Below are 22,212 nucleotides of genomic sequence, written 5' to 3'. Positions count from 1 at the left end.
TCATGAAGTGTTGTCATGGTGTTATCCCATCTCTCTTTCCTTGTTTGAATCACATGAATATTTTAATATTACAGGGACTTCAAGTGTCTGTGATATCGGGTGGATTTGTAGAGACTTTATTTCAGTTTTAGTCTCGAATCTGTTTCACTGTAGCAACAGTTATGGTAACTCTGGATGTCTCTGTGGTGTATTTTATGGTATTTTCATATCCTAAGAACAGTGTTCTTAACCGCTTGTGAAATATCCGTGTAAAATATTACAGTGTCTGGTGTTTTTTCGGTCCACGACAGAAAACCTATTACTTACCTTTGTAAATGGCTAATTATCACACAGATGACACGGACCCACATGAACAAAATGAAGAAGAAATGGCTTCAATTAGTGTAACGGAATGATTCTGACATCGCTGCTTTCGATGAACTTAAGGCGGGGGAGGAAAAGGGGAGGGCACCAAAGTTAGGGGGAAAAGTTTCAGTTTTTTTGGGTTCAGTAGCAGCACGTGGAGAAAGGAGTGGTCTGGGATTGCAATAATGGAACCAGGGAGACAGAATGGGAGGGAAACGGGGCTCAGATTTCAACCTCACGGGGGGTAAGGGGCTGGACTGATATTTAGGGATATACGAAGATTCATTGAAGGCAACGGGGACATAAAACTACAGCGTCTGGCCTGAAGCGGTCGGTGCTGAGTTTCTGCTGCAGGTCTGGGTCCTGCCGCTGGATTCCCCCATCGGTTTTTTGGGAAGGGTGAATGTCGAATGGTTCGGCTTTTGTAACTGGGGACACACACTAAATACTGAGAGAAGCCTCCGCTCCCATCGCACCCTTCTTTCTCCCTCAAGGGTCCTGTATGTCTAATATTTAGACATGTTCAGCTTTATGGATTCAAGGACTCTACTGCTACTTGTAGCAACCCAAGTCTGTCTATTAGCCGTTGTGAGATGTCAGGAGGATGACGACCGTAAGTGACAGTTTTGTTTCTCTCAAAGATCAAGTGGTTGATGAAGAAGTGTGTCATGTGATGAATATTAGAGGGCAAAAGTTCTTCTCCAAGTCATATTACTCTGAAATAGGTTTATATTTGGCGTCCTGTGAGCACAGCACCTGCACTTTGAAAAGTTTTATTCTTGTTTTTGGAGCTTGAAGTGAGTTGGTTATTCCCTCGCACCTTTTACGCACAGAAAGTTCGTCGTTCTTTGATACTCTGTTGCAGGAGAAGGTGTCTGACTGATGTTAGTTTTGCACCTTCTGTGTGATAAGAGTCCTGATATTGAGGTATCTGCAACTATGTTGATGTGATAAAACTCGATATCATCAGATCAGGTTTTTGGACGCGCGTAAAAGTGATGGAATTGATGGAGGGACCTGCCAGGTTTACACGAAATAACGCGTACAAAGCTGGAGCTGTTTGTTTCCTTGCTTATGTGAATTTGTTTTTTTATTAAGATTAATTCCCGTCAGCAGTATTTATTCATTCTTAATACATTCTCAGCTACTTATAATTCAGATTTTGATCCCCAACAGTGGACTTAGCTCAAAGCTCTTACCCTACCTCCTTCTTTCTCAAGCTGAGCTGCTGGACAGCTGTGGGTGCTTTAGGAGCATTGACAGGCTCTCCTTTTAACTGCATATTCACTTAGTATAGAGGGTGAAAGGGGGAGGGGATGGGTAAAAAGTGAAAGGTGGTCAGGCTCAAGGGCCTTTGGTGAAAAGTTCTCACATTCCATTGCTGTCAGAGGGCATCCAGGCGAATCCTGGCTTGTTGAGGCAGAAAGGCGGACTAATAACCAAAATTTCATTTTAAAAAGCTTTTAATGTGTTTATTTTTATATTAACTCCATTAAGAATCGGAAGGGCCCTCGTACTATTTTTGTACCTGCAGACTTTCTACCGTCTCTGCACTTTTTGGGGGGAATAAAATTGAACTGGGATTATTCATCATCATTATTGATTTTAGTATCCACAAGAGACATTTGAGAGTGAAGATATGCCAGCAGATTGGGGCCAGAAATAATGTTCCATATGATTTCAGGGTTTCCATCTGCTTAAAAGATTACCCATAAGCTGTGACAGTCAGCCCAGAGAGACACAGAGCCAGGGTGCAAGGGAGAGGTGATTGGAAAAATATGAGACAGGGGCTTTATTATTGTAATTCTGAGAAGTGCAGACTTCTCAGTATACAATGAGATGAGATTACCAAGCTTTTAAAGAAAATAAAAGGTGTATTTTCAAGAAGAAAGAGAAAAAAAAGGGAGGAAATACTAACGCCAAAGCAAAGGCACTCATGCAATCGCAAGTTTCAGGTTACCCTTTCAGAGATGAAGGCCCCTGGATATAATGCAAGCCCTTCTTTCCTCAGTGTTAACTGGAGGCAGAAATCTTTCTGAGAGATGCTGAAGTGGTAAAGAGGTCTGATTGTGACCTCAGCGCAGCAGGTTCAGTGGCCCTTAATCATTAAGAGGGGACAGGGGTCATATCTGTACCTCTCAATTTTGAGACCATTCATGTAGACAAGGGGGGCAGAAAGCCAATCAGATAGTGGTAGAAGCGGCACCGAGGCCTAAAAGTTACTATCATAGTGGCAGCCTAAGATGGAAAACAGACTTGACTCGACTGTCCTCAAGGTACACCTGGGTTCATTTTACAATTTTCATTGTTCATTTTACTCCCCTGGAAAACAGTATAGCTGCCAACACATGGGAGAGGAGACTTACAAATTATCTGAAAAGCCAGCTCTCTATCAGTTCTGCAGTTTATAGAGGAGCCCTTGTCCCAGAATACCACATATCAGGAGAATCTTTCATATTTGAGCCACTGAAAGGACAGGTGCAGGCATCTGACAGTGCATCCAGGCCTGTAAAATGAAATGTCAAAACCGCAAAGGTATGTGCATGAAAGCTGACCATTTTCTTTTCTCTGACGTGTTTGAACTGGCATCTGACACAGCTATCGCTTCCAGATGGAGTTTAAAATGTGCCCTATGTTTATACAAGGCAATAGTTTGTGAATTGCCCACTCTGTCCCCTTCCAGAAAGACCTCATTCATTGCCTCTGAGGTCCGTCAGGTTACCTAGATTTAAGCAGCGCTCAAAGGTAAATATAGCTACTGTACTTGCTCCTTCTCCTCTCACCCTCTCGGTAGTCCGTACCCTGAGGCCTTTCTTTTGGTGTGTCAACCACTTTCCCCCCTTTGGTGCAGGTTCAGTGGGTCCGATCACAGCATGTCTTTGAGCAAGTGTCTGGCCTGGTTGACTGTTAAGTGAGCTGCCCATATGGAAAATTAACTGGCTCATTACCAAGAAGTCCATTGTTAAACTTTCTTGAGTGGTTTAATTCAGATCATGTACAGTACCTGCATTGAAACATGCCCCACCTCCATCACGTTCCGCTATGCACTGTTTGCCAACCTGTGGTCTTAAAAAAAAAACCTAAATATTTTTCATTTACTGAATGCAGAGTCTGTCTCCTTTGCAGTAAATTAGGGTGTCTCCCGTAATGTAAACTAGCCCTATATTTAACTTGTTGAGGAATTTAGGCACATGGTCTCCAGCTACTGTGAAGTTATTGGAGGTTTCCTGCAGGTCTTTCTCAGCTTCTGTAATGTTACACTGCCACCCTGTGGCTCATTAAGAGGTTGCATGCTGTTGTATCAGTTCAATAACTGGACTCAGTGTTAGTTATTGATAAATGGAATGATGGCACTACATTTTAGCCTTAATTTGACAGTGTATAGTTGAGAGGCAGACAGGAAATGTGGAGAAAGAGATGGAAAAGACACACAACAAAGGTTCTCAATTGTATTTGAACTGGGTTTACTTGGATGTGGCTTGACACACGATTTTATGTTTGTAGAAGATGTACTGATAAGGAGAAATCTACATTCAGTCATCAATTGGTGGGTCATCAACTGTAAAGATAGCAGATAACCAGAATTCAACAATATGTGTTTGTGGATTATTCTTTTGTTAGTCCTACATATTTAACACTTTGGAGTACCTGTTAATGCACTGCATGTGTGTTTCCCACCAAAATAAAACATTGTTTGGTTTGCTTCATGTAAAGACATGTTATGACTTTGAGTAAATGCTATTGATGTTTATGAGTTATACATTGCATTGACTGCTATTCATACCTGATGCATAATCTCCTTTTTCCTCCCCACCTGGACTCTTTGTGTACTTTGTTATGACCTCACACACACAGAGGAGGATGCTTTTACCTGTATACAAGATGGACAGCGCTATAGCGACAAGGACGTATGGAAACCAGAGCCTTGTCGCATCTGTGTGTGTGACACTGGAACCGTCCTGTGCGATGAAATTGTCTGCGAGGAGCTAAAAGACTGCCCCAAACCTGAAATCCCATTCGGAGAGTGTTGCCCCATCTGCGCAGTTGATACATCTCCTCCAATTGGTTGTAATTTATTTATCTCACACCTTTCATAAATAAATTACTGTGCAAGATCATGTTGTTTACTTTGGGGAGAAAATGACACATGGACTCTTTGGTATTAATCAAAGGTTGGCTCATAACTTTTTAACCTCTGCCACTTTTTTTGTTTTATGTCTCAATCGTGCCTTTGTTTTGAATACTGTTTTCTATCCCCAAAGCAAACAAATGATAATATACAACAACAATGACACATCTGACCAGATTTCAGTGAAATGCTACCTCGTCATTTTTCCATAGCTGGCTCACCTTGGCCCCATCTTGTTTGAATACTCTCTCCTACCCTGAGTATCATGAAAACATGTGGGAGCCATTAAGGAAATACCTCAGTCAAGCAGACATGGCTTCACATTTCTACTCTATATCCTCTCTGTGGATTGCTGCAGATCTGATGTTAAGAAAAAACTGTGACAGCCTATTGAGGGTTGAGACTTTTTGAACATTTCAAACTGTCATTGCTTCCTGATAAACAAGGACCCTAATATCGAAACACTCTGTCGGTCAGCTGTGGAAATATGAGCAAAGTCAGTCGAGGAGCATGAGTGAAATCAGAAGTGTCACTGTTTGCAATGCATGCATGTGAATTAAAATGCTTAATAGAATACTTATCTTCAATTCAAGGCAAAATAAAGTGCTTATTAAAAAGTATGTAACATGAACAGCAGCATATTAAGTTATAAACCACTTAAAAATAAGGCTGGCTATCAAACCTCAATACTAATGTACAGACAGTAATGAGTCAGTACCACTGAGAATTGAAAACTGACCAGTATCACAAAGTGGCATTGAATGTTTGGTCACATTAGTAATCTTGTTTACTTATTCTCTGATAAGATAGTTCCTGATTTAAATTAAGATTTTGCCTATTTTTCTTGTATGACTTTTAAGAAGTTTGGCTTCTTTTGTTAAAAGAAAATAGGGTTTTTTAGAATAACATATTGGTATTTCTCAAAGAAAAGCATAAAAGCAAATAAATATTTAAGTACTGAAAAGTATCATATAATATCAGTTTTTATAGTATCAGCATTTTTAAAATGATATCCAGCCCTACCCATAAAATTTAAACTTCTAATTCAGCAATATTGCTATATTGCTAACAATAGATTTAATCATTTTGGTTTAACTAATTTCTTTGGCTTACAAGAGAACAACAATACGTCCATCCAGCCATGGGCCCACAGTACATCAGACTTAATGCTCTGAAATGTACTTTATGCTTTACTCAAATTCCTTTGCTGTCCACCATTCACTGCTACCTGCAGCCGCTTTGCTTCTGCTTTAAGCTCTTACAGTAAGATGGTGATTCAACAACACTTTATCAATCCTGATGGGCTCTTTGGGTACCACAAATATAATTTGGTGGTGGTCTTTAGTGTAGTTTAATTTAGGAAATTAAAGTTTTGCTATCAGCACATACAGTGTAGACTTTCTGGGCTTTTGGGAAATACTGTGTTTCCCTCATGGACTGTTATTGCGTAATGCATTTGCTAACTGTGGCCTGTTTTTCCCCTCTATGCTGCTCAACCACATAACAGGAGTACCTGGAGCTAAGGTGAGAGACACTGCCAGATTTTAAGATGCTCTGTGTGTGGATTAGTCTGTGTATGTGATCGTGATAAAGTGTGTTTGTCTGTGTGTGTGTCTGTGAAATAAAGCGACCCAGCAGCTGCAATTAAAACTGTATCTGTTCCAGACTCATATTAGTGCTGCAGGAGGGCCCTGTAGTTTATGGATTTAGATGAGACTTTGATGTGAAACAGCTTTGCCAGATGGATAACAGTTATTTCCTGCCCCACACTGTGTGACATTTTATGTGTCTAATGATATTGTTGTGGATACTTATTTTCAACATCTCACAAATGACTATTTTCTTCAAAATTGCAAGCATTCTGTGTTTTTCACTTGGTCTTTTAGGGGCAGTGTGCATAATGCATGAGAAAAGGTGAAGAAATGTTTGAAAATTGTTTGCAAGTCCTAATCCTAATTACTGTTTTTATGCTTTTTCTTTCCAAAATCAGGGTCAGAAAGGTGAACCTGGAGACATTACCGATGTAAGTTAATATCACACAGTATCTTGTTCTGAAAAAGAAACTCACTGTTCTCTAAATTTGAGAATATTGTCTAGAGAGTTTAACATTAGCACACTATCCTTGGCTGTGAAAGTGTGTGAGAATAGTTTTTTGTAATTAGAGAAATAACCGAGGAATTTAGAAATCGTATACTGCCTTTCTATGAAAGAAAGAGGAGGTGAGTGAAAGAGGAGTGAAGCAGGCCTTTTAGCCCACTCATCAGGAAGACAGCCAAGCACAATACAGCCTCCATACAATCCTCTATAAAGATCCTCCTAGTCCAGTTGTCTCCCTGCTGCTGCAGCGCTGCACCTGGAAATGCTTTACCCCTCTGAGGGAATACAAGTTCATGGCAGGAAATAAGAAGGCATTGTTTATTGTATGTTTCTCATAATCCTTTGCCCGAAGAGATTAGCAATTAACAAGTCTGTTCTGATGGGGGAAAGATAACATTTCTCCCTCCCCCCTTGTTCATAGAGATCTAAACCTCACTTGTCCAAATACATCTGGTAAATATAAGCTTGAGAAGTTCTGCAAAAGCACATTGTGGGCCTGGATTTGTAGAGTTTTGAGTTTGTGCCTTCTAACACACCTTCATACTGTATGCTACATTAAAATAACTACACAGATAATGTTAATTGACATAATAATACTAATGGCTTTATTGTTTCTCTATTTTTTTCCCTTTACTTACCCAGGTTGTAGGACCAAGAGGACCAGCTGGCCCAATGGTATGCACAGATTTATACATTTTCATAAATTGCTGTTTTTCGAAAGCATTCTCAAAAGGTGGAGAGAGATTGCCTTGTGGAGTGACAGGAAATAGAGACAGATCTGACGTAACAGTAGCAGAGTTCACAAGCTACAGCAGTTTCTTCAGCTCACATGTACCGAGATATCACCTGAAGTTACTGTACTGACCACTCCCTTGTCTCCTGTTCACCTAGGGCCCACCAGGAGAGCAAGGACTCCGCGGATCAAGAGGAGATAAGGGAGAGAAGGTCAGTTTGACATGTTCAGAAAAGAAAAAAACTCTCCCCCTTCTTGTCATTTTCACACCCTGACCCTTAAAAAACTAGACCCCCACTGGGCTCCCATAAGAGGTACATTATGTCCTGTTTAATCTGATAGCTTTAGGTCTTTAGGGGGTTAGTAAGGGGGTGGGTAGGGTATCTGCTATAGCTTGCAGGTTTGTAAAATGGTAGCCTTTCATTGCGCAGCTCACTCTAACTAGTCATGTGTCGTTTCCATTAGGCTGTGTGGTCTGCACCGGTCTGGGTTGTTTAACAGATGTGGGACTGTCTGAGGTTTATAATGTAAACCTCTGGTTCTCTCGGAGGCCTCCGTCGCTCAGTGTGGGAAATTAGCGTTGCTGCATTTGCCAGGCTTTGATCATTGTCTTAATGAACAAGCAAAGAGTTTATGTCCTTTAGTCATCTTGTTTATGCATATTTAAGGAGGTGAATTTAGTTGTTGTTGTTAGCTCAAGTTAAGCAGCCTTTTAGGTGTTCAGCACATTCTTTTTTCAGGATCCTCCCACAGGGTAATTTGTCACTACATGCACAGAGGTATGCCAGGTAGTCTGATACGACCTAATAAATCATCAGCATGCTCTACAACCTCTTAAAAAAACATCTGTATTTTAGCTGTTTTTGAACTGTTTGTAACTATGTATTTGACTATGGTGTGTGCTAGTGTTAAACCTTTTTTAAAATCTTTTTTACCTTTAAATGTTCTTATTGGTTCTGCTGAAAAAGAAGACCTCATTCCTGATGGATCACTGTTTTCCACCAGCAGGTCAGGTGTAGTCGAGTTTCCTCATCCATATTGTCAGTGCAGTTTGGAGACGGTTCAAATGAGTATTAGCTTTCGGTCAACAGCGTCTGACAAATGTAGTCCAGTGGCGTAGTGTCCAGTGGTGAAGTACTACTGAGTTCAAATATTGGCACACGGGCCTAAAATGAAATAGTGCTGACTTGTGCTGAGTCCTTTGCTGTCCTTTGCTCATAAATGCTCTGTAAATCTATGATATTTGTATTGTTGTGTTTATTACAATTAGATCACAACAGAATTGGAGGGTTTTTACTCAAGGATATGTAATTTTTTTTCACATTAGTGTTTGTAGTTGTCAATAACATGTATTCAGCACACTGCAGATACAGAAATCTAAATATAAACTGCATTTTTGAGTAGAGCATAAATGAGTAGATGATTAATCAGTTAGTTGATCAATAGAAAATTAATCTGCAACTATTTTGATAGTTAATTCATCTTTATCATTAGTTGCTTTTTAAGTAAAAAATGATCTGTTTCCAGCTTCTTAAATGTGAGTATCTTGCTGGTTTTCTTAATTGTCAATGATATTAAACTGAATATCTTTTGGTTTTGGACTGTTGGTCCAACAAAACAAGATATTTGAATGTGTCAACTACGGCTTTGGGAAATTGTGATGGGTGTTTTTTGTTTGTTTGTTTGTTTGTTTTTTACTATTTTCTCACATTTCATGGACTAAACGATCAATAAATTAATCAAGAAAAATAATCCAAAGATAAATCAATAATGTTTCAGCCCTATATCTGAGTTATTCTTAAGAGATTGCATCATTTGGTTAATTCAGCTTATAAATAGGAATGTAATTTATCTTTTGTTTCCAGTAATTACAAATGACAAGTAGGCATTATTACCTAACCTTGGGTCATATTCTTGGTTGTTAGTTAGATTTTTTATTTATTTTAATTTCATTTATCTATTTCAGGGATCCCCTGGTCCCCGTGGCAGAGATGGTGAGCCTGGCACCCCCGGAAACCCCGGCCCCCCTGGACCTCCAGGACCTAATGGACCCCCTGGCCTTGGTGGAGTAAGTATCCCATGACAAGCAGGGGTGGTGGGCTGGCATTTATTGCAGACATGGGAACTGACAGGTCGAATACTGATGCAAGGCCAAGAATGGGTTTTACTTTGACTGGGTGGAATAAGCAGAGAGAAGGGTAAAATTGAGTAAAACAAGATTGTTTGAAAGAATACAAGAGCACAAAGGATGTGGGAAATAGCTGGCGTTGGGAGGAGGCAGAGAGACAACAGCGAGTGGATGCAGAGAGAGAGAATAGACAAAATGCCTCTCATTCTTTGCAGGAGAAAAGGAGGGAGGAGGTGGATTGAAGAGGGGGGAGGTGGAGGGGCAGGAGGTAGTATGATAGACTTAGGGAGGGGAAAGGAAGGAGCTTTTTGGTGGGGGGAAACAAGGAGACTCTTTGTGAAGGAGAACGAGATGAAAATTGTTCTCATGCCCTCTGTCCCTCTTCTGTCTGCATCAGGATTCACATAATAATCTCTGTTGTTGACAATCTATTAAATGCTGATTCCTCTTCTGCCAGAATGACAAAGCATCCTCCAAACTCTGCAAATCACTAACAACACATTTGGCCTCTAACATAAATACATTCCTTAAGCAAAAACCTAGCAATCATTTTCCTTATTAGTTTTGTCTCATGAACACAGAAACTCAGCCAAAACTCAGTTGGTGCAATATGAAGAAATTCTTCTTACTCATTATTTTAGTCAAGTCAAGTCTATTCCAACCAGATGCTTTACCCTGCAGTCAGTGTGAGATTTTTTTTTTCAATTCAGAAGATGACCTTAAACGCTTAATTTCACTAATAGGCCATAATTGGCACCTCAACAACCTGTATGTCTTGATAAAAATCTTAATGATGTCTTTTCTTTTGCCTCCTTCAGAACTTTGCTGCTCAGATGGCTGGTGGTTTTGACGAGAAGGCTGGCGGCGCACAGATGGGTGTGATGCAAGGACCAATGGTGAGCGAGCGATGATGAGACCTGCTGCCACTCCCATGTTATTTTTTTTTTTACGGTCAGATGCTTATGAATCTATTAGGATGCTACAATTTTGGAGGGGTCAGGAGCTTAGACAGACTGTCTTTCCACCTGAAGATCTGGGTTAAAGATCTGCATCAGCAAGCATCTGCCCTTTTAAAGTGTCTCTGAGCAAAATGCAGAATCTTTACCAAATCCAGTGGTGTTTTTTGGCGTTTCTGGAGGGGCACAGATGACTTCCTTACGTGGACCAGACATGCATCATATGGTTGTTGTATACGGAAACTGGCAGATGGACACATCATCATCGTCATCATTCTTCACCAGGAGAGGAGATACCCAAGTAGGATTTAAACTGATCAAGGATGAGAAGAAACAACTCAGACTACAGATTTAAGACAAGTCGCAGCAAGTTTTAGCATCACCTTTGTTTTACCTCTTCCTATGTTAATGGTTTTGGGAGAAACCTCAAAGATAAAAGTGAGCGCTCTCTCCCAGTGTCGGAGGAAAGACTCTACAAAGTTCTGGGTCCTGATGGAAAATAAACACCTCACTTGGAGTACAGCAGGGTAATTTTATAAACTAAGGAAACAGCCATTGACCCTCATTATATTTCAAACCACCGCTGCTGTCGGTTAGCTGGCATGGCAGCTTGCCTACGATGGAGTAAAGAGTACACTGGGAGCTGTTTTGGTTTAGAGAGCCGCAGAGCAGCTTGGCAGTGTCTCAGCCCAGCAGAGGTTTGAGACACCAGGAGGGGGACTGGAGTTGATCAGATCCCAACAGTTTTACAGCAGTCTGTGTGGCTTCACTCCTACTGACTGTCCCTCCACATGTCTGTCTGAGAGCTCACCACAATATTGGGCCCTTTTTTGAAGCCAGCCCACATGCTGGCAATCGCCACATTACTGTGGCGATTGCGAGCCTGCTGGGGGAAAGAGCAGTGAAAGCACAGACTGGACTGATGTTAAATCACAAGTCAAACTCATAGCCCTAATACACACACACACACACACACACACAGGAACCCAACTCATATCCGTACACCTACATACCAGACACTCAAACAACGCTTTTATTGAAATGTATGCACACATATGCATGTCCTCAAACACAGATATAGAGCTCCATTGATAGGTTCCTACCCGCTGTGGTGAGGGCTTCCCACATCCACTGAAAGGTGACTTTCATTCGCCTCTGAGGACCACTGTGCCGTGCTGTGACGTTTTCTTTGGCTTCAGTCCCTGATTTTTTTAAGCATAACCATGATGCTGAAATGAGGGTTTATAAAAGCAAGTCTACTGAAAGAAATATGTTTGTATGCGAGAGGAAAGTTGTCACAAGTAATCAAGGCATTTTTTCATTGAAGACCTTGAAACCTAATAGACACCACCTCTCACGATCCCATTTGTGCTTATACAGCTGTTTTTTTTTAAGTGTGTGTTTTGTGTATGTGTATAAGAAAGAAAAAGCACACACAGAGAGAAAGAAAGCAACAGAGGGATTTGGCTCATCACCTCTGCAGAATGTGATTTTCTCTTGTTGAGCAGTGATGCATGAAGTTGAAGTCGAAATTACTTTGGCGTGTGATTCCAGCCAGAAACTCCCACAAAGCAGATTAAGATTCAGTCGGAGACAATTTAATTGAAGAAATCTCACCTGCTGTTTTGATGCCTGAGATCTCACATTTTTAGAATGAAGAATTTATCTGTAGAAACCAAGCAGTTCAACATTACGTTGTTTTTCATTCCATGTCATAAGTGGAAGTAGTCATGTAGAGTTCAAGCACTCCTCTTAAGAGTACAGCACTACTGCTGGTGACCTTTGAACCATAGAAACACACAGCAGGTTGGAAAAAGAGCAGAGAGAAGTGGGAGGAGGGGGGGTTGACAGTGAAAAGAGAGGGATAGAGAGAAAGGGAAAGTCTGAATGCCACTGTGGAATTTCAAACGATTTAGAGATTTGACAAGTAGAGCTGTTAGGATTTTCTGTAGCTTCAGGGCAAAGCAGGTGATATGCTTTTATAGCTTCTGACAGAATTTAAGTGGACAAAAACTAGACAACAGACATAAACAGAATTTCCAAATGTACTAGTGTGTTTTATGTATTTGTGTAGTTTGTGTAGTTTGAAAAGTATATATTGATGAAGAATGTAATTATCTGTCATTATCCTGATGTTGTGTCTCTTGTCTCTCTTCTTCTCCTCAGGGCCCTATGGGTCCCAGAGGACCACCTGGCCCCACCGGATCACCTGTAAGTACCTCCTTTACCCCCTTAAAACAACACATAAGCCGGATGCACCTGTAGACAAGATCCTGTGTCCAGTCACAGACAGGATTCTCTCAGCTAAACCTAAGCTAATTGTAACTTGCTTGATACTATGTATGTTTGCTGCATTGTCTACTTCCCCTGAGTGTATTTAATAACAATATTGATCCCAAAATGACCAGTGACTTAGAGGCACTTTGCACATTGACAGATAAATGTTTACACACAGCCCTGTTTTAACTGCAAGTGCTGTTTTCCGAGGGAGGGTTTCAGATGGAGAATACTTTGGTCTCCCAGCTGCAGGCTCCGGGGCTTTTTCCAATGCCACAACCCAGACATACTGTAGAACACCTGACAATTTACCATTCACAGAGCCTACAGGGTTCACCTCCTCCCATACCCCCACTCCCCCGCCTCTCTGTGCTTTTGCCCACAACCAAGCTTTACCTGCAGCCCTTTGAGCCCTCACAGCCTTCAGAGTAAAGCTGTTAAGTTGTAGGCAATGCCAACTGACTTGCCTCAACTTGATGGTTTAATCACCTTGAGCCCACATTTAGAGAGACCATTTTTTTCCTCCTGGGACACCTTTGACTGCTTTTAGAATTAATACAGGGAAAACTTCCTTGGAAAAGATAATGTCTTGTGTGCTGAAGTGGTGTGATTTAGTAGCTGAAGTATTTACAAAGACAAACAGACACAGATATAAAGGGGAAAGAGTACTTGGTCCTTTTTACAACATGTGTATGTTTATATTGCAACTCAACTGATTTTTTCATTTAAAACTACTATAAACCAAGATGCAACTAGATTATTCGTGATATATCTACCACAACCTACACAGATTTACTGCATAAACTGTCTGTATTAGAGCCAGTTCACAATCAGTAGTCGAATAAGGTCAACTTTGAAGTCATCAGTCAAATTTAGCCTCCTCTTACTCAAATCTTCCATTGTATATAACAACAGTTATGCTGTCACTTAACCATCTCTCTCTTCTTTCTACATCCCAGGGCCCACAAGGTTTCCAAGGCAACCCAGGAGAGGCTGGAGAGCCCGGACAATCTGTAAGTATCCTTCCCTGGCCCACACTACATGGTTTATTATAAATACCTCCTCTATAGCCTTTCTCAAATCCTCCCCTCCAGCCTCCCATAAGCCTCTCTCTTCTTCTTCTTCTTACCCCTCTCTTTCTCTGATCAAACTTATCCTATTTATTTTCACGTCTTCATATGGAGACTCTACCTCACTGTAGATACACTACATTCCCATTAACACTTTCTAACCTTTCATTGCTCACCACTAACTTTTATATCCTTCTCTATTTGACCTGCCAGCTCCTTAAATTTCAACATTTACAGCCCTCTTCAGTCAATCCTTTGAGTGCTCATGTCTCCAGCCCACATCTGTGTGAAGCCTGACAACAAATGGTAAAAACCTGGCCATCTGCTGTTGGCTGGTACCAGATTGTATCAATATCTTTTAGGCGAGGAGAGTTTATCCTGCATTTTCTCATCTTCTGTCTCACTGACAACTTCCCATGTTTGTTTTACATCCACTGTTCCTTTATATGGCTCTTCAGATAATTCCATACTGCCTAAATAACTCTTCTTAAATAGTAGATATTACCCCTTCCCATTAAATTTTCTGTTCTTACAGTTCCTTTTAGTTTGCTCCCTTTCCTTGTTGCCCCAGCTCTCACACCCTCCCAACCCTAAAACTTACATCTCCTGAGGCACCAGAAACCAGACTACCATCCCCTGTCCTTTCCGTTCCCTCAGCAGGTAGACTATGAAGGGTCTCCCCACTGCTGTGCTAATCTGCTCCTGTGGAGTTCAGATAAGCACAGAAAGTCTCTGAGGTGCCTTTTCTTTTAAAAGAGTGCCAGTGCATCGTTACGTGTGATTAAAATCAAGCTTTCTACTAGAAAATAACTTGACAGTTGTGGAAGGTCAAAGACTCGTGCTGGTCTTTTCCGGAAAAAAATACCAACAACATGCCCTTGCTGTAATCAGCTAATTATTAGGAAATATAGTGGTGTTGTTAAAAATCCCAAAATATTGTTGCTGGTCTGTGTTTTTCTTTTTCCTGCTGAGCCCAGACAGTGAAAAATGTCGACATATCAACACACACTACAGACGGACAGACGGAAACGTCTTAACTTCAAGGATTTTGGATAAGGATATTGAAGTATTTGTTCCATCTTTTTGAAGTAACCTAGCCTCTAAATCCTGCTGCTAAATGGCAGCAAGTGTAGCAGTCAAATAATAATTGAACTCACATGTAGTAGTGTCTTTTTTATAGCATTTGGCATCTCCTTTAACAGTGTTTTCTGTGTGCTGATTGTAAAAAAGTTGTCATCATGTTATGAATTATGACCCAAAGTTTAAACTGTTTAACAGTGTTGCCCTCTGTTGGTTATTGGTTTCTCACCTTTGCTTGTTTTCAATTTACTAACAGGGCTCCATGGGTCCCCGTGGTCCCCCTGGACCTCCTGGAAAACCTGGAGATGATGTAAGTGTGTCTGTCACAACTTTATTAAACTGAAAAATTACTCCAACAAACAGAAACTCTAATAATTCTGGCACTTGGTAAAGACTGTCCTCTTACATGTGTATTCTGTGAATAAAGAAAAAACTACATATCAGAATGACCCATTTGGACCCAAATATTATCAGAAACAGCAGTGAAAGAAATAAGTTTCTCATGTGGCTGTTTCTGACAGAAATACTGTTATTATCATGATTATCATAGGTTAATTGTGTTGTGTTTCATTTCCCACCATTAAACACTTGTCTTTTGATACATACTTACATAATAACACAGATTTACTGCATTAATTATTTACATCAAATATTATGTACAGTATGTTGATTTAAATTTTTATTGATTTGGTATTTGCTTTAAGTTTAATGTTGTTAGTATCACAATATCTCTCCAGTATTAAATATTTTAATTTGATTGGTCTGTGATGGATTCTAGTTTTCTGCTTTTCCATTTTGTATCCTTCAGCTTTGAATGTTGTTATTGTAAATATTCTGGTCGGTCAAAGACATACTGTGACTGCTCATTTCACGTTTTTTTATTGTTAAGGCAATACAACCATAGAAAATGCTTTATTTGGAATACAGGAAAGGTTTTGCAGATGTATTTTACATCGTACAGTCAATACTGTTTCAATCAAAAATGAACAATCCACAAACTTTGCTAATCTGAGTTAAGCTGTAATGCAGCAACTATGACAGTATCTGCACCCAAGCCATAACATATATGCCATTACTGTCAAACATCTAGGACTTCAGCGTACTCATTGAATTATATACTGTTTACCAGTCTGTAGTTACTCCACAACAGGTTGCATTTTGCACTGTATCAGTCAGACACAGAAACTATGTGCCAAAGTGGTGCTGCAGTGTCTTTTGTTGTTGTGACCAAATGCACTCATGATGTGCTAATAAATGGATCTTCACATGTCATCTTTAACTTCTTTTATTGGAGCTCACATTGATTTTTATTAATTTTTTTTTACATAATATTTTTTTATTATTCTACTTTTTACTATTTTCACTATTACTAATTAGGGCTCTTCGTTACTCAACCAGCCTTTTGAATTATATGGAATTGCACATGTTCAAATTTTACATGTTGCTTTTCATCTTCCGGAATCAAACAAATTGACATTATTATTGCTTATTCATGCAGGTGTCACAGACATCAAAATGCTACTCCTACTTTTAGCCACTTGATGGCAGCAGACATGATATGTCACAGCATGTCCACTAGGAGTGCTCACTCTCTCAGCAACTACATCAAAGACCATATACCGTGTTTATACATGTTAAAAGGAACACTCACACAAAATTCACACATTTTCAGGATTTTTTGTTACATTGTTGTCTCCCTTTGTTTCTGTTTTAGGGTGAAGCTGGCAAATCTGGAAAATCAGGGGAGCGTGGACCTACTGGACCTCAGGTGAGTTTTCTCAGGCTGATTCTGATTAATTCTGACTGTATAAATATTGAGCAGTTTTGTAAAAGAACCTCCTTTGATATACTGTTAAGTTTAGCTGTATGATGCATTCTGGTGACCAAGAACCAGTAAAAGTTTCAAGAAATGAGTTTCAAACGCCAACACACAAATTGGCAAAAAAAAAAGACTAACTTTTGGGAAAATTTATGCTTATCTTAACTTTTATAGCAATCTAGCATTCCCATCAGTGAAAATTTTACTCCCTCAGATCACTTTATACAGATTTACAATATAGCAGCTGACCGCTTAATTCTATAATTGACAGTAACGAAGGATCACATTTTCTAGACTTTGAATTGAGAGTTCAAATATGTTTTCTAATTTATTATTTTATGAGTTTTAGATTTGTAGAGTCATTTACTGCATCATCTAAAGACAAGAACCGGAGAGCCTTTAGTGGTCTTATGATTAGTGGCCAGTATGTAGGAGTAGGAGCCAAAACTGGGCTGAATTTAGCAAATTACATTTCAATAGATAAATATATAAATATATATATAATCATTTTGTTTAAATTTGTTTCCCTCCTTTTCTCAAAGAGGAACCTTTGTTTGTGTAATGAAAATCTGCTGTGATATAATTTGTTCCACTGGCTCCATCCCAGTGGAGGAAATCCACATCTTGATAGCAACGTTGCTCCATAGTGTTAACTTTATCTATTTATCCCTTGTATAAACCTCCTTCATCTATTCTCATCTTGCTTCACAGGGAGCTCGTGGATTCCCAGGAACTCCTGGCCTGCCTGGCATCAAGGGACACAGAGTAAGTGCTTTTTTTTGTCTATTAATTATTTCCAGTACAATGAGCTGCTTTGTTTTTGTTCTTAGTATTGGTTGCCTAACAGTGCATACTATCGCTTTTCTTTCTTTCAGGGTTACCCAGGTCTTGATGGTGCAAAGGGAGAGACTGGAGCTCTTGGTGCTAAGGTAGGATTTACTCTGTGTGTAGCCACTGTTTTCTGAATCATTAATGCACCACTTCTTTCACTGTGTCAGTATCTTTCTGTGTTGAATGTGACTTAAGTGAAAAAGGAACTCAGTGCAGGAAAATGAAAAAAAAATATCAGTAATAATTGGTATGAGATCATTTTCAGATCATTTGTAATCTGCCTAGAGATAACACTTCTTGGATAATCCACTAAGTACAGAGTGTGTATAGATACCAGAAAGTGTAGCTGCCAAGTTTACAACTGAAGTGAATAAAAATGAATTCCTCTCTTTAGGGTGAGGCTGGTGCTCCCGGAGAGAATGGCGCTCCTGGACCAATGGTGTGTATATTTCTGGACATCACAGCAGAAAAGTTGTACAAAACTAATCTTAATGGTATATTGACCGTAAAGGTTTCTTTTCCTCTTCCTTGCCTACATTAGGGACCTCGTGGTTTGCCTGGTGAGAGAGGTCGTCCTGGACCAAGTGGAGCTGCTGTGAGTGTCACTTTTCTATCTAAAAACTGTTATTGGACACAAAACTTAACTTCTGATTAACAACAGATGGGTTATATGCTTCACTTTGTTTTCTTAGTATCAGAATTGAGGAGCATATGCTTAAAATATAATCCAGAGATTTTCTCTTTAAAGCACCAAACATAGGCACTTGTGCTAATAACTGCTGTGTAATTTGCAGAAGTTAACTTCATTGTGTCAGGAGTTATCTCTTAGTTTTCTGTACCAGTTTGCTGATTTAATAGTTTGTGTAAAACTACTTACACTGCTTGCTTTTGTGCTATGTGCTAATAATTGTTTACAATTTTCAGGGAGCACGTGGAAATGATGGCTTGCCTGGTCCTGCTGGTCCCCCAGTAAGTATCATTTTGAGTCTCATTTAATTCAGTTTCTTAATTTCCTTTCAGATTTAGTAAGAAATATAGGAACATTCATCCCAATATCTTCACTTCTCCACACACACTTCTCCACACACGCCTCTGCAGTATGATAGTCTCTACACCTTTACAGCTGGATGTCTCTGTGATAAATAGTTGAGCTGACAGCCTATCTTTTCCTCTCTGTAGGGCCCTGTTGGACCTGTTGGAGCTCCAGGCTTCCCTGGCTCTCCTGGTTCAAAGGTAAGTCATGAGTCACCTAAATACTGTAGTACCCCCACTTTCTTCTTCATCATCACCTTTGTTGTGTTTCTTCTGTGAATGAGAGAGTAACTCTGTGTCTGTGTCTGTCCCTTTCTTTATATGAGAAAGCTTGTCAGCCTAACTAAACTTCCAACTACTTTGCAAGAAACAAAGATGTATGTATAACAGGTGCAAAAACTTGAGTTTTGTGAAGTATATGTACTTAGAGTAAGACTTTCTTGAATCAAATCAAAAAGTTACTATCTCAGAAAATGGCGATGCACAGCTCAGGGAGGATTTTGTGGGGACAAGTTGAAATGCTTTAGTGAAATCAGAGAAGGCTGCACTGTATTAAAAAAAGTGCTTTAAATCTCCATCTGTATGGAAAATTAGGAAGGAGGTTTTTTTAAGTGTTATTCTCCCTCCCTCACACTGTCTTTTTCTTCTTTTCTCCCTTTCTGCTTTGCATATGATTTATTCCTCCTGCAGGGCAGAAAGACTCAGCTCTTTGCTCAAGGGCCCAGTATTTGTGATTTGCTTTCTTCTTCGAGCCCCTTGATAGTTAGGTTTTACAAATGGAGTTTGAAAAATCCAGGAGTTTCCCCTGAAGTAATCAAGGCAAACTGGGCTCAAGATGTGAAAACATGTGCCTGTGTGTGTGTTTATATATTGTATCAACTTACCTCCATAAACATTCTGTTCTTATATGTAGTTTTATGTTTGTCTGCAGCAGAGTGCACAGCTCCTCTGAGTGAATGCATGCTTTTGTGTGACTTTGTAATATTCTAGGAAGTGTCCCATGGTGAGGAACGTTAAAAATCTCATATTACCTTATTGAGCTGTACCTTCAGGAGCCCATTCACTGTCTATTCAAATCAGGCCTGCCTGTTAACTCCCCCGGAGCTCATGAAATGTAGCCTTTTTTTAATTTTTTTTCCTGCCTGCGCCTTATGAGCAAGGCTTTGCAGTTAAAAGAGCCCAAGACTAACACAGTAAAAATCCAGCAACACAGAAACAAAACAATTATTTGAACCCCAACTGAATAAACCTTGCTCCAGGACTGAAATGATCCAACTCATGGTTTTTACCAAGCTCCAATCGAGTCTTTGAATTGTGTTATTTAGGAACAGCCAAGCTACTGCCTCTAAAATGCTGAGAATTTTTTTCCATACTTTAAAAAAACTGGCAGACGTTCTTGCTTTTGTCCCAATATTCGCTGTTGTTTCTGAGCCAGTAAAATACTGGCCTTGATAGTGAGCTTCGGGAGCAGAAAAATTAGGGCCACTACATCACCATTTTTGCAAATACTTTTAAACTCTATTATGTCATACTATTGAGTCTTACAATGCTGCAGCAATAGTAAAGGAATTCCATTCACCAGCATGCTGAAAAGCTGCAAACCACCAGTGCAGTAAAATCTCTGGCTGGTGTCCATATGGGGGGGGCGGGGCTCAAAATACTGACCCAAGTTCCTTTAAATAGGGGCCCAAGTCTTATTTTTATACTAAGCCAGGAAGTCTACAAAACATTAAGCACTTGGCTTTTGATAGCACACTTATGAGAAACACTGGAAAGACAGCAAATTGATTATTTTGTTCATTCAAATACTGCTAACTTTATAAGCATTTTGGTGTTGTACCACAAAGATGTGTTTCTGAGCAGTGGTTTGTTTCTTTTCTCAAATTAAGCCAAACAGTGTGCGATAATATTGCTAACTCACTTTATGGAGTTGATATGTGGCAGCAGATAATTATTGATTTACTTAACACATTAAAATTCACAAGAATTATTGAGGCAGGCAGTCTCATTATGAAATGTGTAGTGTTGATGAGCAGAAGATGACTATACATCGTATAAGCTTATGGTTGGCCATAAGTGCAACAGCGTAAACCACAGCAACAGTTCACATGTAATTATGCTGTGAAGAAGATGTTTTTATTAAACTTTTGTTTAACCAGGTGAGCTCCATTAAAATTACAAGATCTCTTTTTCGAGGGATCCTTGGCCAAGATAGAAGCAATACAGTGTTTCAAACAACATACAAGCAAACATTAAAAACACATAAAACAAAACATACAGTAGCAACTCACAGAACCACATGCCTAAAAAGACAGACAAGAGGAAATGGATCTAGCTAAGGAAGTAATTACAAATTCCAGTTTAATTTGCCTCCAAACCCTTCACTACATTTTTAAATGCCCTAATCACAATCAGCTCATCTAGCTGCAGATCTGTCTGCAAGTGGTTCCAGGCTGCAGGGGCAGAGAACATAAAGGTCTGTTTGTCAAATTCAGTGCGAACCTTAGGGACAGACAGTAAGAGGGTGTCATATGTGCGCAAACAATAATTACTAGTTTTGAGTGAGATATACCCATAAAGGTAAGAGAGGAGCAGACCGAGGATGGACTAATAAATAAATACGTACCAGTGAGTGAGTCTGAGCAAGGCCAATGAAAGCCACTGAACTCTGACATATAGGGTGCAATGGTGACTGAGGATTTGCAGCCTGTGACAAACCACCACATTGAGCAGAGGCGTGCACGTACAACAGATCACCATCATCAAAGTGTAAAACAAGCTGTCATGTTAATAGGAGTCTAAATACTTCACTAATAATTAGCTGAATATGACGTGTGTGGAGGAAAATGTGAATGTGACTACCTATCTTATGCGTGACAGAAGTCTTGTTGAATTGCCCATGAAGCCAATATTACAGAGAAACATTTATGTGAATGAACAGGCTGCAAGATTAATATTGAATATTACCCACTTACAGAGATGTTGTTTACAGAGAGACAGCAAGAAACCAGTGGGAAAATATTCAAATGAGTACTGACATTTCACCACAGTAAACTAACAGCACACAAGCATCATAATTAGCATCATCAATTAGTTGATCAACAGAAAATTAATCGCCAACTATTTTGCTAATTGATTAATCATTTTGAGTCATTTTTTAAGAAAGACTGCTAAAATTATCTGGTTCCAGCCTCTTAAATGTGAATATTTTCTGGTTTCTTTTGTCCTCTATGATAAAACCCAAACAGTCTTTGGGTTGTGGACAAAACAAGACATTTTAGGTTGCAGCTTGGGCTTTGGGAAACAATGTTCAACATTTTTCAGCATTTTCTGACATTTTATAGACCCAACGATCAATCAATTAATCAAGAAAATAATTCACAGTTTAATAAAAATAATTGTTAGTTGCAGCTCTAATCATAAAGCACATGCCATAACAACAACCAAAGAAAAATGAGTTCAGCATCTAGAAGAAAGTAAATCAAGATTACAGTAATGCCACAACAAATACTGCACATAAACAGTGGTGGAAGAAGAATTAAGATCCTTTACCTAAGTAAAAGTACCAATACAGCAATGTAAAAATACTCCATTACAAGTAAAAGTACATTAGTATTATCAGCAAAATGTACTTAAAGTATTAAGGTAAAAGTACTCATTTTGTCCCTCTGACTTATATATTATATATGACATCATCAGATTATTAATACTGAAG

The 22,212-nt window shown here is 39.5% G+C and overlaps 1 protein-coding gene across 2 annotated transcripts in view; it reads left to right on the top strand.

The window, feature by feature from the left end:
• The first annotated feature begins 556 nt into the window (after positions 1-556).
• col2a1b (collagen, type II, alpha 1b) overlaps positions 557-22,212 on the top strand; it is a 53,490-nt gene continuing 31,834 nt past the window's right edge. The window contains exons 1-18 of one of the 2 annotated variants that reach the window (XM_067586893.1): positions 557-958; positions 4,201-4,410; positions 5,982-5,998; positions 6,465-6,497; positions 7,214-7,246; positions 7,463-7,516; positions 9,271-9,372; positions 10,251-10,328; positions 12,555-12,599; positions 13,625-13,678; positions 15,072-15,125; positions 16,530-16,583; positions 17,346-17,399; positions 17,510-17,563; positions 17,860-17,904; positions 18,007-18,060; positions 18,390-18,434; positions 18,645-18,698. In XM_067586893.1, the coding sequence (XP_067442994.1) occupies positions 865-958; positions 4,201-4,410; positions 5,982-5,998; positions 6,465-6,497; positions 7,214-7,246; positions 7,463-7,516; positions 9,271-9,372; positions 10,251-10,328; positions 12,555-12,599; positions 13,625-13,678; positions 15,072-15,125; positions 16,530-16,583; positions 17,346-17,399; positions 17,510-17,563; positions 17,860-17,904; positions 18,007-18,060; positions 18,390-18,434; positions 18,645-18,698 (1,134 nt within the window). In that variant the 5' untranslated portion in view covers positions 557-864. The remainder of the gene's footprint in view (positions 959-4,200; positions 4,411-5,981; positions 5,999-6,464; positions 6,498-7,213; positions 7,247-7,462; positions 7,517-9,270; positions 9,373-10,250; positions 10,329-12,554; positions 12,600-13,624; positions 13,679-15,071; positions 15,126-16,529; positions 16,584-17,345; positions 17,400-17,509; positions 17,564-17,859; positions 17,905-18,006; positions 18,061-18,389; positions 18,435-18,644; positions 18,699-22,212) is intronic. The other variant, XM_067586895.1, reaches the window with a different exon arrangement.

The sequence above is a fragment of the Thunnus thynnus genome, chromosome 4 (assembly GCF_963924715.1).
Source record: "Thunnus thynnus chromosome 4, fThuThy2.1, whole genome shotgun sequence".
NCBI lineage: Eukaryota > Metazoa > Chordata > Actinopteri > Scombriformes > Scombridae > Thunnus > Thunnus thynnus.
Note: the sequence above shows the minus strand (reverse complement) of the source record. Positions and strands in the feature narration are given on the sequence as shown.